The sequence below is a fragment of the Etheostoma spectabile genome, chromosome 9 (assembly GCF_008692095.1).
Source record: "Etheostoma spectabile isolate EspeVRDwgs_2016 chromosome 9, UIUC_Espe_1.0, whole genome shotgun sequence".
Classification (NCBI taxonomy): Eukaryota; Metazoa; Chordata; class Actinopteri; order Perciformes; family Percidae; genus Etheostoma; species Etheostoma spectabile.
In genome coordinates this window covers 34,993,975-35,012,598 of record NC_045741.1, presented here as the reverse complement: position 1 = coordinate 35,012,598, position 18,624 = coordinate 34,993,975, and the positions used below count along the sequence as shown (strand labels likewise).

General features: G+C 41.6%; 2 protein-coding genes across 3 annotated transcripts; one reads left to right on the top strand and one right to left on the bottom strand.

Moving 5' to 3' along the window:
• The first annotated feature begins 534 nt into the window (after nucleotides 1-534).
• lmx1a (LIM homeobox transcription factor 1, alpha) lies at nucleotides 535-12,176 on the top strand. The gene is given in 10 exon segments (XM_032526115.1): nucleotides 535-783; nucleotides 880-927; nucleotides 1,314-1,494; nucleotides 7,636-7,856; nucleotides 8,641-8,702; nucleotides 8,705-8,860; nucleotides 9,714-9,791; nucleotides 10,222-10,306; nucleotides 10,421-10,606; nucleotides 11,662-12,176. Coding segments are annotated over 9 exon segments (1,140 nt in total). The 5' UTR covers nucleotides 535-783; nucleotides 880-899; the 3' UTR covers nucleotides 11,805-12,176.
• Nucleotides 12,177-14,661: 2,485 nt separating this feature from the next.
• LOC116695700 (E-selectin) lies at nucleotides 14,662-18,444 on the bottom strand. 2 transcript variants are annotated; one of them, XM_032526113.1, is made up of 11 exons: nucleotides 18,331-18,443; nucleotides 17,859-18,245; nucleotides 17,672-17,779; nucleotides 17,408-17,593; nucleotides 16,866-17,051; nucleotides 16,571-16,753; nucleotides 16,277-16,462; nucleotides 15,864-16,052; nucleotides 15,542-15,730; nucleotides 14,900-15,016; nucleotides 14,662-14,812 (listed from the first exon to the last, which is right to left on the bottom strand). In XM_032526113.1, the coding sequence occupies exons 1-11, from the start codon at nucleotides 18,407-18,409 to the stop codon at nucleotides 14,739-14,741; spliced, it is 1,884 nt and encodes a 627-aa protein (XP_032382004.1). In that variant the 5' UTR covers nucleotides 18,410-18,443; the 3' UTR covers nucleotides 14,662-14,738. The 2 variants fall into 2 exon arrangements, with proteins under 2 accessions (XP_032382004.1, XP_032382003.1); XM_032526112.1 differs by having other exon boundaries at nucleotides 16,277-16,753; nucleotides 18,331-18,444.
• Between the last annotated feature and the right edge of the window lie 180 nt (nucleotides 18,445-18,624).

The following is an 18,624-nucleotide window of genomic DNA, read 5'->3' as shown; positions in this document are numbered from 1 at the left end:
TTGGCAAAAAAATATTTGGGATGGTACGTGTTCATACATATATTTAAAAAAAAAGAAAAATCATGATATCTGATTTTTTTCTCTCTCTCTCTCTCAATATATATATATATATATATATATATTCTTATGTATTTATATATATAATTGTATTTTGTTTTGGCTCACTACCCTATATTTTGGCATCTTCATTGACAATCCTGTTTGCAAAACTTGAGGAAGTTTGTTAAAGCGTCTATCTATCTATCTATCTATCTATCTATCTATCTATCTATCTATCTATCTATCTTGTGACAATTTAACAAACGGACAATGTATCCCGTAAAAGTTTGACCTTTCATTCTGCACTTTAATTCCTGAGCACTATATGCATTATTGCTTTCTAATAGAAAAAAAAAACCTTTCATGTGCGTCTCTGGTAACTTTGTGGCATCCAATGTGAAGGGGGGGGGGGAGAGGTAACCGGCACCTGCACATGGAGGAAGTCTCTCATTCTCTCTCTCTCTCTCTCTCTCTCTCTCCCTCTCTCTCTCTCTCTCTCTCTCTCTCTCTCTCTCTCCCTCTCTCCTTCCCGTTCACTCCTAATAGGATAATTGATAGAAGGCCTAAACAGTCAATACCGGTGGACTGAGAGAGGTCGTCGGAAGCTCTGAGAGGAACGTTGATGCTCTGCTCTTTGCTCCGAGAAGCAAGTTGCAGCGGGACTTTTAGCGCCGGAGATGCTCTGAGAAGAACAGAAGAGTTGCCAAAATACTTTCCCACCGTCTGGAAACTCGCACTTTAAAGGTAGAAGCTTCATAAACTTACATAACTGTATTTAAAGTGGTATTTGACAATACCAATTTTCCTTCAATTAACTTTGGACAAAAATATGTTACACAGTGTTTCTTCAGTGGAGTGCAATGGTAGATCGAGCGGCATTATGCTTAGGTGATGACAAAAACTTGATAACATAGTAAATAAAGCTTTGGTTAGTAACATAGAGATGCTAAAATGACACATTTTTAGTATGAATTTAACTTGTTTTTTTTTGTTGCACTGTTTTTTGCCACATGGTTATCAAACGAACTTACAGTAATAGACTATTTGGTCAATTTGAGCAACGGTAAAACACGATTGACGCTTCAATATTTAACACCTACTTTTTTAAATAAACAATACTGCCTATTTAACCATTTTCCCTCCCATTATAACGAAGTAAAGACGCATTTTAATGGCCCTCCATCAAAGTTTATTCAGCCAAATTAGCCAGTATTTCAGCTGCGTCCTGCTGATTGGAAAAGAGTCCCAATTAAAGGATTTCCACATCATTGCAGATATGGATCAGAGGGCAGTGTGTGCCGGATGCCACCGGCTGATCACAGACAGATTCCTGCTCAGAGTCACTGACGGCCTCTGGCACGAGGAGTGTGTGCGGTGTGCGGCGTGCGGGGACGCGCTCAGGAACTCCTGCTTTCTGCGGGACCGCAAACTTTACTGCAAGCGGGACTATGCTGAGTGAGTGCTGAACTCCAACTCTTCATTATTTGTTTGATTTCCTTCTGATGTTACAGCTGAAACATAGGCCTATATTACTTTCCAGCTCTGGGAGAGGCTCAATTTTGACTTCATCTAATTGAATGAACTCTGTTTGAGCACATCTGATTTTGTATTGGAGGCATCATTTTTCTCACAGAGGTGCCTTAAGAAATACATTTAAATTGAAGTGACAGTAAGTAAGAAAAAAAGAAGTAGAAAAGATTTTTTTGAGGGCTATCAACTTATGTGGCAAAGTCAGTTTTTCTCAGTGATGTAAAGTCACTGCATGAAGAGCAACATATGTTACATTTTTATTACAGTTTGTGATAAAAGAATTCTGCTAAAATGTATAAAAATTAAACCCATTTAGATGCACACCATTATTGGTTTAAATAAAAGATGATTTTTATCTGTCATTTACGTTTAGTTTCCGCACATGTATGTATGTATGTTGCAAAGAATGCTACCAACATTTTAGGACTTATAGGATGTTTCTTTTGTTAAGTTTCCTTTCATTTTATGATTTGGTCTTTGGGTCCAACAATTACTGTGCGCTATTATGTCTACTTTCACAACAGAACCCTTGTCCAGATCTGACCTTGAATAAGAACTGTGTGTGTGTGTGTGTGTGTGTGTGTGTGTGTGTGTTGGGGGGGACAAGTGATTTCCCTTTATAGTAACTCAAATGTATCTAACTTAGTTTTACATACTGTAAATACGTACATTTTATAGTTTATGGCAAAAGCACTGTGTATATGTGTGTGGGTGTGTGTGTGTATGTCTGTGTGTGTGTTTGTGTGTGTGTGTGTGTGTGTGTGTGTGTGTAGTTGTTTATGTGCGTATATGAAGCTGACTTCCAGGGAACTTGGCACAGTGCACTAAGAGAACAAGGTGACTGTAGGAGGAAGGGGTGGCAAGGGAGCAGGAATGTGAGAACACCACTGCATAGTCCACACACACACACACATACACACACACACACACACACACACACACACACACACACACACACACACACACACACACACACACACACACACACACACACACACAAAATAACACTGTCACACCTTCACACATACACACACGCAGCACACAACCAGGGGTAGAGCTCAACTGACACATTGTCAAAATGTGTTAAAATTTCAAGGCCCATTGGCGTGGCAACTGCAAGCTGGGGACAACATATGGTCTTGTGGATGAGGCCTTCCCCCCTAAAAACTCCCACCATCATCACCCATCGTCCGTGTCCCTGCTCACCCACTGCAACTGCACACCCTAACAGGCAGAAGCGCACATTATTTCTGAACAATTTAGTGACGGCTGTTCTGCCAAGCAGGCAGAGAAACAGGAAAATGATACACTTACTGGTCCAAAACACTCCCCACCATCATGTTTCCAGTCAACCAAATTACACTGCAGTGGTGCTGGAGGCCTTTGTACCTTTGTGAGTCTTTGTTAGCAGAATGTTTAAAACATGCCATTTTCAATGATAACCAAGCACTAACATAAACATGTTACCCAGCATTTTAATGGATAAGTGGAAATCAGAGTGGATGCTCATAAAACCACACAATTCAAAGTGCTTAGCGTGATCAGTGGAGAACATAGCACTTGGCCAAAGCACAGAAAGACGAGCAGGGCTGAGAGGTAATTAGGAGAGTAGAGCCATATGTCAGAAGGTCTGGTGCATCCCTACAAGAGAGCCGGAGAGGATGGTGTAAACTTATTTTGGGGGACAGTGCGCTCCATGAGCCCTGGCGTTATGTCCCGCGGCATCTGGAAAGCTCTGCTCACAGCAGCCCCTGTGTCTAGCAATGGGACTACGCCCAGCCAACCGTGAGATATCTGACCTGACCAATTAGCAGGAGGCCCGGTGCCAGAGCTCTGCCTCTAAAGTATCACGTCTTTGCCTCTCTGCTCATCCTGTCTGGGGATAAGACACCCTAGAACACATGAGCACCACATTTGTCCACAATGAGGGTTTTAAAAGTGGGTCAGTGTTTCGCTAGCGGTGCAAACTGTGTTCTGCTCCCTCCCTTCTTTTGATCCAGGGGACCAGTGGGAAGCCAGCTCAAAAGTGACAATTAATCCATACTGTGACAACATTGGCCTCCTTACCACATGCTGCATCTTCTTTCTGAATCTTACCTTGTTTTTCATTTCGCTCGTGTGGTAAATCAATGGCAGCCAGACCAAAGCTTTGGCCCGTTGGCCTATTGTGGAAGCTAAAAGACAATGATGACAGTATTTGAATTCCCTAAACAAAGTTGTTTATATTTTATACATAAACATATTCCATTTCACTCTAACTTCATCACTGCTTGCTTTTATTGCTGTCTCCAAGAAGTCAAACTGCACATACACAACTAGTATCAGAAAGGGGAATTATTTTAAATGCCCAGATTATTATTTAGATTCATGCCAGAACACACCAAGGGTTCATATCTAAGCAAACTTAAAAAGAATTCTCTCCCAATATTCACAAACATTTAGATTTGATCAAGTATAATTACAGTAAAACATCACATCAACACCAAGAAATAAGCAATATTAAAAAAAAAAAAAACAGTCAGTGGATTACCTATGATGAAAATGTTTTTTCACACTGGCCCCTTGAGGCACCACATATATATATATATATATATATATATATATATATATATATACACACAGAGTATTTTGATCTTTTTTTAAACTATTACATTAACAAAGGCATGTTCTTTTTACATTTTGACATGTTATAGATTAGAGGGCATTTCTTAGCAACTTCCTAAATTCTACATCCCAAATTGTAAACAAACATCTAGTTATCCAGTGCAGATGAAATAATTCAAACAAGTTGCGCAAGTGCCATTCTTGTTGAGTGTTTCTTTACAAAATTGTACAGATTTTCAGTCAGTTTGACAACAGTTTGAATGCAAATGTATCAATTACTGCACCAATGTAACTCAAGCAACTTTAGACTCATGCAATACAGCAAGAGAAAGGAAAGATTAGGCATTAGGGATTCAGAGGATCAATAATTGAATCAGTCATTTTTCGGCATACATGTTTTTTCACATCATGATGTCTTGAGGTAAAATTATCTTTAACAACACATGATTTATTGACTTTGTTATTAGTTTGACACATCATGGTGAAATGAAATCTGATAAGGCCCACATACCAACTGACCTTATTGTTCAAGTCTTTAGCAACATAAACAGAAATTTCTTAAAACCATTGCTGTATTCATGAGATTGGTATACATTCCTCCAATACTTACATCAGAGTAACTCATTAATAATACATAGATCTAGGTTGGATGGTTGGATGGATTTTTATTTTTTTCGGGCCATTCTTTGTGAATTAATACATTTCAATCATTAATACATTTGTCACCATATTTGTTGTATGATTCCATATAAAATAAATGCCACTTACAATTATTAATAACATAATAATGAGGATGATAATCCACGGCAGTTTTATATTTTGTAAAATTTGATGAGGTTTATTGTTACATAACTGTTTTCCTAGACAAAGCAACACATTAGACATAGACATTATTCCTGACATGACCGTATTTTCCATATAATTCATCTAGTTTGTGCGTCCGACCCGTAGCAGTCACACTGGACACACAATACATTCAATACAGGCTGTATTGTAATTTAATGAAGCAGTATGCAAATTCCTGTCTGACAATGTGATGTTTAGGTTGCACCGAATGTGAGTAGATTAAGATTGACTAAATGGTTCAGTGGACAGGTGGACCGGACAGCAGATCGGTCGTCAGATCAGCAATGTGACTGGAGGTGCACTTGACCCGCAGATCTGTATCTGTCTCTGTTGCTGTGCATGTTCAGCATAGGATCCAGGTTAACCTGATCCAGAAACAGGATCTGTCTGTCTGCATGGCCACTAGACCAGCAGTCTGTCTGCCAAAGGTCAGCACTGAAGTCACAGCGAGAGCAATGAGATAGGAGAGCTTTGCTGTGAGCAAATGTGTGTGTGTACATTTCTGCCAAACCCTCATCTTGTCATACAGTGCGTCTACCTTGCGAGTGGCTGACCCTGGCCACGTCAGTGTTGAGGAGTTCAGAATTTTGCTGACTTCTTTCTCTCTAATGATCTTGTCACTAATTGCCATGTCTGAATCCAACATGACTGAGTGTTCCCGCTCTCCCAGCAGGGCCTCTGGGCCAATCATGTCAACGGAAACTCTGAAATATTAAACACCTTGAGCTGCTCCATAAGTATTGGAGGTACTCTTACCTTTGCATTAACAACGCTTAAGAATAATGGCTACGATGAGACGATCTTGGCAAGGCGCGTAATGGAAAAGCGATTCTCGAAAACATGAATGATCTATCAACATTGATGCCCGTCGTTTAGTCCTCCCTGACATCTAGCATTAGCATCATGATGAGATTAAATCAAGTATTTTGCTGTATCATAGAAAACCAGAATCATTCCGGGCATTTCCTCTGCCACGCTTCCTTTGAAGATGTTGCGTTGATGCATTTTGTGTTGCCATAGGAATGCACATACCACAGACCGTATGTTGGCCATATTAAAGCGCATACCATTGAGGCCTTGGGGCATACAACTCGGATGGGTCAAGCAGCCCGACTGACCCTCCTGAACTGCTGGGAATGGGCTTTACTGTTTCCCTAGCGACCCCACAGCAACAGTGAGAGGTCCCAGCAATGTTTGTCTTTAGGATGTTGCAGCTCCAGACCTATTGACAGGGATGTCTCAACGTGGCTGTTTGCTTTTTGCATAGTCTGAGGTTTTGTTTTGCTTGTAAATACAACATTAAATGTCAATTTAACATGATTCATATTCAAATGTAATATTTGTTTCACTTGAAAGTAAATCTTTGTTAGGTGTGGATACACTTATATCACAGTTTGCGTATGTTTGTGCTCAAAAGTTATCACTTTTATGTCAAACTGCTTTAGGCATGAAAGTTCCACAGTTCTTTCCTTTTTGTGATGTGTAATTTATTCATCTGAATGGTGCAAATGCTTTGAAAGTACCTATGACACAGCATCCTTTCACTGAACACATAATCACAGTTATCTGCAATAAAATACATGATGGAAAAATTACATTTTGGATCAAAATGATAAACAAAAGTTTATTATTACAGTAAGTTTTTTAATGACGCAGATATGATGGCTGTGGTTCCTCCTAGGTGGCCAGTGTAAGATAAATAAGGACAATAGTCTCTTATTCAGAAAATATATTTTTTTTTACAACTGATCATGAGTAGTTACATTGATCCGCAAGTTACGTTTTTTATTTATTTCACACTAACCTTTAATGCTTCTGTTTTCTTCCAATGGCTACAAGAATTAACAATTTATGTAGGCTCTCCTTTTGGGCCGCATGAAGTATTTTTATGTGAAAACAAAAACATGGCAAAAAGGCTGTCACTTTCTCATGCCACTGGGCTGACTGGTCTGGTGACCCAGTCAAGTCTGGAGACAAACGCCAGCTCCAGAATGATGACGCATCATCCTGCGTGACAGACCCAAAATGCCGCGGTGCCAGCCAGCGGACAATGGTCCTGCTGCTTGGGGGCTGGCTCTGTCTTTGTTCTGCTCTGGTTAAGCAGACTTAGGGATAATTCCGCAGATAATTCATAGGACCGGCGGCTCAGCCTCTCCCACCGGGAGATCTGATTCCCCCCCTCTGCCTGGAGCCATGGCCTGCCGAGTGCTTTTCTCCGGCCTCCCCAGGAGCACAGCCTCGGACAAGGCAGCCGGAGCCACGGCAACAGTCTCTGAGGCTAAGCCCACCAGTCCTGGTTGCCAGGCGCTAAGATGCACACCCGCCACGCTAAGGGTATGTGTCTGAGTGGTTAGGGAAGAAGGAGGAGGAAGAAGAGGAGGAGGAGGAGGAGGAGGAGAGGGGAGAAGTCAGGTTGGCAGTTGTTTTGAATGACAGCTCAACTCAGCAACATTCCCCAAGTCAACCAAGCAATTTTTTCTCATGGAGTGGTCCTCAAGTGACTTAGCTTATACCCAAGCTCTAGGCAGCCAAACAAAAGCATTACTCTCTGTTATTTACTGAGCTCTCACAGTTTCCTCCCTTCTTACACCCTCACCCTCCTTTCCCTCTCTCCAGTCTGTTTGCAGTGTGTTGTGGGGGCTGCGCGGAGGCCATCTCTCCTGCAGAACTGGTGATGCGTGCAGGGGCCGCTGTGTTCCACCTGCGCTGCTTCACCTGCAGCGTTTGTTCCTGCCGCCTGCAGACTGGAGATCGCTGTGTCCTCAGAGAGGGACAGCTACTGTGTGCCAGAGAGGACTATCACCAGTGTGTGGCCAGCCCAACCTCCTCCGACACAGGTACAGGCTTTGTACAGGGTGTGTGCGTGCGTTTGTGTGCGCGTGTGTGCGTGTGTGTATATGTGTACTAATTATAGGTCAAAATTGACCCAGTACCATTGCAATACTTGGTTAGAAAAGACAAGACAATGGGTTGTTTTGACTGACTGTTTTTATATTACTGTTTTGTTATTTACCCAAATTAAAATATGGAGGTTGCCAGCTGTTATGATCTAGCTCTTTCATGTCATTTGTTACTGATTGTGAAGCATTTGTGTGTTCTTTGCAATTTTGAATGTCATATGCATATTGTTTTGTACAATACATTTGTGACCGTTTTAAGGTCAAACCTGAGCTTTTTTTGTCTAACATCGGGTTAAAATAACCATGTTTTAGTTTTGATAAACCACCCAACAGTAATATTAAAATATGACACCTACACTGGGTCAAAATAACCCATTTTTGGGTAAAGTGATTAGGTGTCAATATGGGTACAGTTCTTTTGATGCCTAAAACCACGACTGGCTGCATCTACTCACCAAGAAATTCAAGTGGTCTAGGGGGAATTCTGTCACTCTAGGCTGTAAAAACACATAATGGGAAATGCAGGCAACCACAAACAAAAGCAGAGATCAGGCAAAGTGGTTAAACAATAAATAAAAACTACAACAATGATTAGTTGAACATCTCAGATTGATGGCATGAAATTTCCATTTTTGTTTTTTAAATCTGTCCCTCAAAATTATTAATCCTGGATTCCTTGTAGGTGAATAAACATTTGATATAAATCATGTCTGCCCACTAGGTAAAAGTGTTGACGAAGAAGAAGAAGAAGAAGAAGAAGAAGGAGAAGAAGAAGAAGAAGAAAAGAAGAGGAGGAGGAATCTGTGAGGGTTACAGGCAGACGAGTTAGATCAGAAGACCTGGAGAGCAAACGTCCCAAAAGGCCACGCACTATTCTGACAACTCAACAAAGACGGACCTTTAAAGCCTCATTTGAGGTCTCATCCAAGCCTTGCCGAAAGGTAGCGTTTATTCTGTGTTAGACTGGAGGTACTGTAGTTCTTGCCCCGCTCCATAGCTTCTGTTCCAGACATGACACACTCTGACGTGTTTTTGCATAGAGGATGTCTATCGGAAGAAACTATAATAAAATTAAAAAAAATTATACTACTGTTTTCTGTTAACATTCTTACTGTAATTCCAACCAAAATTGAGAATCTTGTCATTTTACTGATAACATAACATAGACTATAGGTAACAGTATCATATTTCAATAGGAGGTGGCATGTAGGAACAGCCCGCACATCCAAACACATTCTACTGTGTGTGTATGTGTGTGTGTGTGTTTGACGGAGGACCAAAACGTTAGTTTTTGTAAATAAAAGGTGATGCTATAGCAAGAGCTGAGTGCAGGATTTTATCCTCTGTTTCGTAGTTGGTAGTAACAAAAATTGGTTGTCTTTTCTTTTTTTGGAATAAGGTGATCCTCAGATTGGATGGAATGTGGACAGAAAATCATTAAATCATGTATTTCTACCGTATCTTTGTTTTTAAAAACAACAAAGAAATAATTCTTCAATGCAAAAAATATTTAAGTTAGTCCACAAGTCTGACAGGATTTCAGCTATCTACTGTTTATAGTAGTGCAGATGAGTAGCTAAGCTATTGCTGTGACAACATTATAAAGGAGAGACGTCAAACGTCAAAGACATACAGAGATTTCATACATGCTTTATTGTTTCCTTGTTGTTTGAAGCGGATCGGTGAAGCAAAACTGATTTTTTTTTAACCTTCAAGTGACCTCATCTCTGTTTCTATTTTTCAATCTTTACCCTCCCTTTCTTACTTTCTCCTCCCCCTGAATCTTAATCCAAGGTAAGGGAGACCTTGGCAGCAGAGACTGGTCTGAGCGTCCGGGTGGTGCAGGTCTGGTTCCAGAACCAAAGAGCCAAAGTAATACAAAGTACACACACACCACACACACACCCACAACACACACACACACACACACACACACACACACACACACCACACACACACACACACACACACACACACACAGTCATATGCGCTACTAATAAAAGGAGTCTTTCTGCACCACGTTTGTATGCCAGAGTGGAAATCAGCCTGGTTATCTCTTCATACAGGAAACTGATGACATCTCACTGCGAGATCACTGTAGATTAAACTACATATTTCCTCACAAAGTGGGCTCATGTGTGGTTTCCCTCCTCCACTGAAAGATGTCCTTTACCTCACTGTTATTTTTTGCAATTGAGTGAACACACTATGCCTGGGTGGCAGAGAGTACAGTGGAGTGAGAAAGAAATGTTTTGCGCTCGGCCTGTATGTAAGATTTCTGTCTGCTGGTGCATGTTTTTAGATGAAGAAACTGGCCAGGAGACAGCAGCAGCAGCAGGAGCAGCAGCAGACTCAGGAGCAGCGCGATCACCCATCACATCACACAGGTATTAGACTGTAAAGAGGCTGATCGCGACATGGCATAAAAGCTCACTAAAAGACAACATTACTGTCACAGACAGCATTAAACAGTCTCCTGTGTTTTCTCCGGTGCCCCACAGCACCCTCCTGTGGTGCTTTGACCTCTGAGCTGGAGCACCTGGGGTCCTCCTATACCCACATTCAGCAGCAGCAGCAACAGCAGCAGATGGGACTCACCACACTGGAGCAGCAGGACTACGACATGGACCCCTTCAGACAGGGCCTGACCCCGCCTCAAATGCCAGGGGATCACATGTACCCCTACGGTAAACACCTCAGTGCTATCAAACACAATGGAGAATTACATGTTTAAAGTATTACTCTACAAAGTCTCTGTAATGAGTGGGACTAGTTAAAAAATAAGAAAAAGATTTTAAAATTGCATGTGATTTATTGCCGATATTTGTTGGCAATGTGAAATCAGAACTTTAGTCAGGAGTTTATTATTTACAAATGCGCAAAAGTTTATTTTTTTTCTCAATCTGGGACACAATTATCTTTAGTGTTGCAGTCATTTTTCCTAGGGTGTCCTTGTGCTTTAGAATAACTCCTTTCCTATTTAATATAAACACTACTGATTTGTAGGGAAAAGTGGAGCTAGTATTGCTCAAACAGAAGTCAGCCAACTTTGTTAACATGTACTTGTGTGTGCTGTTGACATGAAATACAATTTGTGTAGTAGCTCTACTTTATTTTAAACATTATGCAATTTTCTCTGAATAATTCCAGAGGTAACAATATATTGTGGGTGGACACAATAATATAAAATAACAACATTGGGGACATGTTAGAGTGTAAAGTAATACAACAAACCACAGACAGAATGACTTCAAACAACACCTCTCTAGCACAGTTACAACACTAATTAAACAGTATCTGTACTTAATAAAGGTAGTATTTACTGCAAGCAAAGTGGAATTTATGATATTGTTGTTCCTGTTATTTTGTCCATCCCTTGTACAGTGCAAATTAACTTTAAAACCCTTTACAGCTCTTCTAAATTATAGATTTTACTCAAAACAGTACTTCAGCAATGTATTGCTCTTCCATAAAGTTGGGCCATACGTTCATAATTCATAAAGCAGAGGCTGAGACAAAAGGCTTTCAGTCCTTATATTCTTCATTTCCCCATAATGCAACTCCACCCTGATGACATCGCTAGGGTTATTTCATTAAATTTTACAACGCTCCCTCCACAGAACACATAATACCACTGTTTGGCTGAGTAGTTCTCCTAATGATGAATAAACTGGACTTTATGAGGGAAATTGATGAAGTGCCACTTAAAGAAATTGAGTAATGATGCTGTGTTGTTTTTTAGGTTTTAAGGGTCTTTACGGTGACATGGACAGAGACCCTCTGTGTCATGTGGCTGACAGCGACTGCCGGTCCCTGGGTGACTCCACTCTGCTCACCCCTATTGACTGCCTCTACTCCATGCAGGACTCTTACTTCACTTCCTGAGGGTGGAGATCAGACTCAGTGAGAAGCATCTCCCTCATTCTGCATCGCTCTCCAGTCTCATCATTTATCTTCCAGTACCGTGCACAAGGTAGAAGCTGAAGAGGTAGTCACCGCCACGGAGATGTGGGTACACTGTGATACCATGCAACATACCATGTGCACATGCATATAAACTTGATTACACTACTCTTATGCTTTACAATCCCCCTGCACGACATAGGCTCCTGTGTAAGCACAATGCTGCCAGACCTCTCTCAATATGTTTGAATGTTAGATTATGAGATTATAACCTCCTCTACTAATGTAAATATCTGTTTGGGTGTGTATTTGTATTTATTCTTACAATGCGTGTATGCTGTTCATCTCGAATGAATCAACAATGATCAATAAATCATGGTATGATACAATGAATATTCAGTGTTACATGTGTACATAGTGATTATGAAACACTGAATGAAATGAATGAACACATTTCTTAAACACAGGCTGATTTATTATGAAGATGGGGTATTCATGCTGAGGGTTACAGCTGGGTCAGTCTATCCTCGGTGCTTATCATTCCAATCTAGGTGACAGGTCAGCGAGACATCTTCCCCTGGCTGTTGGGTGGATCATCAGATTGTAAAATGCTGGGCTATGACAGCTGTATGGGTCAGTGGCAGGTAAGCATCACATCCACGCCGCCATCATCAACGCTCACATTGTGCTCCTCACGGTCAAAGGCCCTCGCTGCATTTTTCTGCCTTTTCCTTCCTCCAGTCATGGAGGACGGGAGGGGGGACCACCCAGGTACTGTGCCCAGCTGGAATGTACCAGTCCTGGGGAGGGAGGTTAAGAAACCCAGAGTGGGTGCTCCAGACACCGGAGGGGCTGAAAGCTGTGTCAGGGGAGAATGCCCAGGGTGACACAGAGATATGAAGCCCCACTGTATGGAGTGCCTCCTTGCCCCAGCCATGAACCCTTTCCTGGACCCATCTCATATTTCCCACTATGAAATCAGACCTTGCAGAGCAGAGAGCGCAAGTCAATGGTCAGGAACAATCTAACTGTCTGTCACCGCGGTATGCTACTGCCAAGCAGAACTAAAGAAGCGTGCAGCAGAGTATACCGACTGTGTTTCTTTGAGTCTGCCTTTGTATCTCTGCTCTAAGTGTCTGCTGGCATGTGTGTGTGTGTGTGTGCATGCTCATGTGTTAGGTAGAACAACACTCTTTGTTGTAGGGACCAAAGTATCATGATGTACTTCCTTGTATATTTAGAGATAGATAAAGAAAGAAAAGACAGCCTTAAATATCAGGGAAGGAAGCCAAGGTGGTCACCTGCAGGGACTTTTTCCCTTCTTGTGCGCAGTTGGCACGCTTACATGGATGCCAGCAGCAGTGGGTGGGATGAGAAAAATAATCAAACCGTGATCATACGGTAACAGCAGGTAGCAATAAACTCATTATTATTCTGACGGTAGCCAAACCGTTTCCTGTCGACAGCATGGTTATTTATTGCACCCTCCATGCCAACCACAGGCCACAAACCCTCTGTCTTTTAACTGCTATAATTGGCTTCATGCTGTTGCAGCGCTAAGACAGATGCACACGCTTTGCTGAAGATGCTTCATTGGCCATTTGCAGCACATATTTAAAATCTGGGGGTATACTATTGGCACAGATACACAGGGAAGATTTGACACTGTAAAAACAGCCATACAATAGATTTTACATACTTAAGACAGTGGATTTACACTTAAATTGATTACTATAAATGTATCTTAGCCCTAATATAAAACATTTAACACCATGTGAGTTTAATTTCAGACTTTGTAATTCAGTGTACTCGTCAATGTGGGGGTATTGGATTGCCCCTCAAAGTAGGATCAGTGCCCAGTGTGACAATGAAAGACAATAGATCACATCCTCACCATTAGTGACAGGAGATTTCTGGCCACTAAATCTTCTAAACTGACAGTATGGTGATCTCAGTGGGTTTCTGCCACTTCCCCAATTGACCCCATAATTCGTTTCTACATGGAGGTCAAATAAGCTACCAGGTAGTGCACCTGCAAGACAGCGTCACCCTATACTGTAGTAACTGACACTAGGCATGTACAAAGAATTCCGAACCTGATCAATTAATGTGCGGTATTGGGTGAGTGTAGCCTGACCCACATCAACATGTTGGGCCTGGAATCTCACCATTGGCAGGGCTCAACCTGAGGGGCAGGATAAACTGTTTTTCAAATTCCCTCTCCACACAAGGATAGCAGCCAACCAGAGCAATGCAAGTTGATAGCTTAAACTTTTGGCCTACCTTGTCTAAATGCTGAACACACTTTTGAAAGACTTCAGTGCTTATCTCCAAGTAGACCCAAACTGCATTTCGTTGCCTTGTACCTGTACATGTGTAATGACAATAAAGTTGAATCTAATCGTATTCCAGAGTTAGGGCGAAAGCCGATTCGAAAGGCCACTGTCCTCCAGCAGCCATCTCCTTTGTTCAAGTAGCAGGCAACACATGTGGAACTATTGCAACTCTGCCATCATAATGTCAAGTTCTCTCATCGACTCTATACACTGATTGGCCCGACAATTAGTTTTTCCAGCTCACAAGCTGACGAAATGTTGCAACACTGACCCCAGCTGCAAATTACATTTGCTACTGCTACGGCCTCTAGAATTCTAGGCTGACTCTGCTCATAAAATAAAATGACTGGTTTAAGAATTGTTGATAGTTTATTGACAATCAAGCAATATACAAGCAGGACAAAGAGCAAAAGCAGCACACAAACTTTGCTTTATGACTTAAAGATAACTGTTTTTAATGCAATGTGTGCATTAAAATCAGTTACAGTGAAACCTAATCCACGTATCATACCACAACTACCAAGCTTCATATAATTACAGCAAGCATTTGGGTGAAGTATTTTTAAATTTGTTGCAAAAATCAAGTCTTAAAATCAAACGCTGGAGTCTCTTTGTCTCCCCATGCTGGTGCATGCGGTTCCGTGACAGTATTTCCTGCAAAGATCAGAAACAAGGAAATAGTGTAAGTTCTAAACCATGATGTATGAGTTTTTGCACAGCAGCAAAATAGTGTGGTCTCACCTTTCTTAAATCGCATTATCACCGCCACAGCCAGTGCTATCAGGATAAGGAGCACGACAACGTAAACTGCTCTTAAACCTGTAGACAGCAGAATGGCAGTCCACCCCACTGGCATGCCTTCCACAGGAAGGCAAAGATCAGTCAGCACAAGTTTGTTTTACTACTCACTGCATCCTTAAATCAGCAGACCATTCAACATTTAACAATCTGTAGGTCAGTCCATCACTTTGGTCCAGACTGCAATATCTCAACCACCACCAGATGATTTCTTTTAAAGTTTGTACAGACAGGCATTGTTCCCCAGAGGATGTATCCTAATCTAGTATACCCTGACAATCTACCTGATGGATTGGCACAAAATTGGAGACGTTCATGGTTCCCAGATGATGTATCCTTTGGACATTGTGACCCTCAGGACTTCTTTAGTGACAGTTTTTGTGTGAGATCTTAACTGCTGAATAAATATTCCGTGAAATTTGCTAAACTCTTTGCTCCTATCGGGGTGAATTCTGAACTTTGGTGATCACATGGTCTTTGGTTTATGATCAGATCCCATCAGCTTCAGTTAAGTTACACATTACACTGGCATAATATCATTGCCATCTTGAGAATGTTAGCAAGCTGACAAAAATCCAAATTTACCTGTGCAGGTAGGCAGGCTGGCATTCCAAAACCCTGTGGAGGAGCAAAGCAACACATCCGTGCCATTTGGGGAGAATCCCTCATCACAGGTGAAAAGACACTGGGAGCCAAAGCTAAAGTTCCCCAGAGGATGTGAGCAGTTCATAGACAGGGATGAAGACAAGGCACGAATGGACTCACACTGTACAGCTAAGATGTAAAAAAAAAAAAAAAAAAAAAAAAAAAAAAAAAAAAGACAGAAATTGTAATTACTGACATTGTATCAACTGTTTAAATACCAGATTAATCAGGATAAATGTTTAAGGTTTTATTGAACCCTCACGCTGGCAGGTGGGTAGCTCTTGACTCCAGTGGCCTGAGTTGTTGCAGGTTACAGTCTGTGTTCCTTTCAGCCAGAAGCCCTCATCACAGTCAAAGTCACAGTGGGAGCCATAGCTGAAAGGAGTGTATGGGTGGCTGCAGTTCATCCTCCCATGTTGTGGAGCACTGGCCAGTAGGGGGCATGGTTGTGCTGTAGATTTACAAAAAACAAACTAGCTTCAGACCAGATGATCCAATCTTCTGAAAAAAAAAAAAAGTGGCAAAAAAGTGCATTTCCTTCTAATTTTGCTGATTTAAGACATGACAAGTTAAAGACAAATCTGGTGTCTTGTGATACAAATGGACATATGTAAACCCACATTTCAAATCACAGCTATGTAAATATGCCAAGTGCAGCTTGCTTATGATTATTACCCAGACAGTTGGGCATTTCTCTGTTCCAAGTGCCTAAAGAGGTGCACTCTATGTCAGCCGTCCCATTCAGGAGAAAGCCCTCCTCACATGTTGATGTACACCAAGTACCAAAACTGAACTCTCCATGAGGATCTATGCACACTAAGGAGCCATGAGAGGAAGAGTTCACAGTGGGACATCTCTTAGCTGGAAAGGGAACAAAGAGGGCAAGACCAATGGAGATATGATAAAATTGTATGAGGTAAAGTGATAGACAAATTACAGACCCTGATAGATATTTCTTTTTTTTTTTACCAAGACAATTTGGTATGTCTGCGCTCCACATGCCCAGGGAGGTGCACTCAGTGCTGGCTGTTCCATTCAGTAGAAAGCCATCATCACAGGTTGTAGTGCACCGAGAACCAAAACTGAAGGAACCATTTGGGTCCGAACAGTTAAGGGAACCATAAGGAGGATTTATTGGTTTACACCTCTTAGCTTGAAGAAAGACAGACAAGGGAGAGACCATTACACATACAAGATAGTAAAACAAAATTAATTGACTGATTACTTTAAGCTGAAGCCAAGACTTAGTCATATGTGGTCATACCCTGGCATACAGGAAGTGCATGACTCCAGTTTCCCTGGGAAGAACATTGAGTCATGTTTGTGCCAATCAGATCAAATCCTTCTTCGCATTGAACGGAACATATTGATCCATAGCTGTACACGCCTCGAGGGTCCTGACATTGCATGCTAGCATTGGGTGGAGCCTTTAAACTGTTGCACTGTACCACTGGGGAAGGAGAAACATTTCACACATACAGTACTCTACTAAATAGAAATCAGTGTAGAAATACACCAGTTAAAACTACTGTGCATGACTCCACTTATGTAAACATAGCATTTGTGGGAATGGCGGAATGAATAACCATGCTGACATAATTTACAGTCAATGGAAACCATATCTGACCACCCACATTACAATGTTGTTTTCCCTCTGCAGACATAAGAGTGTGAAGTGAAGTGCTGACATGTGTGGCCTGAATCTGATCTGCTATGCAGTTTGGACATGATGTAACTACACACTGTATATTGAGGACAAACATATATGGAGGCCAGCTAAGTATTTGTAAAAGTTAGTTGACATACCTTGACACTGAGGAACAGGGTGGTTCCAACGTCCACTGGCTTGGCAAAGCAGTTGAGGCACACCTACCAACTGAAAGCCAAGTCCACAGTGAAAACTGCAGGAAGAGTTGAAACGATTTGACCCATAGGGATGGGAACAGTTGTGAGATCCCAGTTCTGGATCCAGCAAGGGTTTGCATGTGATTGCTGAAGAAAAGAAAAATAGATACATAGTTAAATATATTTTATTTTCACACAAAAAAAAAAAAAAAAAAAAAAAAGTACCCTCTTCACAGCGTGACCCCAGGAAACCAGGATGGCACTGGCAGGTATAGTTCCCAATGGTCTCCACACAGTCTGCATTGGCACTGCAGGAATCCGGTCTACAAGAGGCTACAGAGAGAAATACATCTCACATGCTATAATATGTCTGCAGGAGTCAAATGTATCAATTGACAAAATAAGGTTTTACTAGTGTAGCAGACGGTTCCCTTCTTCTTGTGACAGTTCTCATTGTTCCACTTGGCTGTGTCTTTCTCCCTCTTTACGTACATCTCTACACAGTCCTGATCCGCTATGTTATCTGGCTCCTCTGGTGCCCAATTCTGAGCCTTTTTAGGCACCTTCTCAGAAGTTTCTTGCCAGATCCACTTTCCATCCTTTTTGACTATGCCGATCCAGTAATTTCTTGGGTTAAACGGCAGCAGATTATTGATGAAGTCACTCTCCTCCTGGTTCCGGATGGGCACCATGTCTGTAAAGTGCTGCATGCACCACTGGCGGGCCTCAGGCCATCTACGGCTAGGAATGGTGCTGTAGTTGTAGGTCCATGCCAGCGCTGCTCCTCCACTGCTCAGATCTAAGATTAATGGCCAATGAGATAGGATTAAACCAGGAAAGTTGAAAAGAGTCTGAAAGAAGTTTATAAGATTATGCAGACGTACCGTGGACAAATACTACAAATGCAGCTACATGCACCATGCGATGCAGGCCTTGTCTAGTATCAACCAATTCTTGAAACATCTGAAATAAAGATTTATTTTACCTCATAATTGCATATGAGAAATTACACTTCTTGCACTGATATTTTACACGTCTTACCATTTGAGCCGGTCGGTCACTATGCAGGAAATCTATGGTAAAGTGGTATTTATTGTCCTTCAGGGAATGAGTCAATGACAAAATTGTGTCATATCACTTTTGCCGAAACTTCCTCTCATGAAGAACACCGCTCTACC

Bases quoted from the DNA above. Each gene is read 5' to 3' on its own strand.
- LOC116695700 (XM_032526112.1), bottom strand. From the start codon at position 18,409: ATGTTTCAAGAATTGGTTGATACTAGACAAGGCCTGCATCGCATGGTG. The intron at 17,780-17,858 runs GTAAAACCTTAT...TTCTCTCTGTAG, and splicing joins GGGAACCGTCTGCTACACTA to CCTCTTGTAGACCGGATTCC. The intron at 15,017-15,541 runs GTAAATTTGGAT...TTCCTGTGGAAG, and splicing joins CAGCCTGCCTACCTGCACAG to GCATGCCAGTGGGGTGGACT.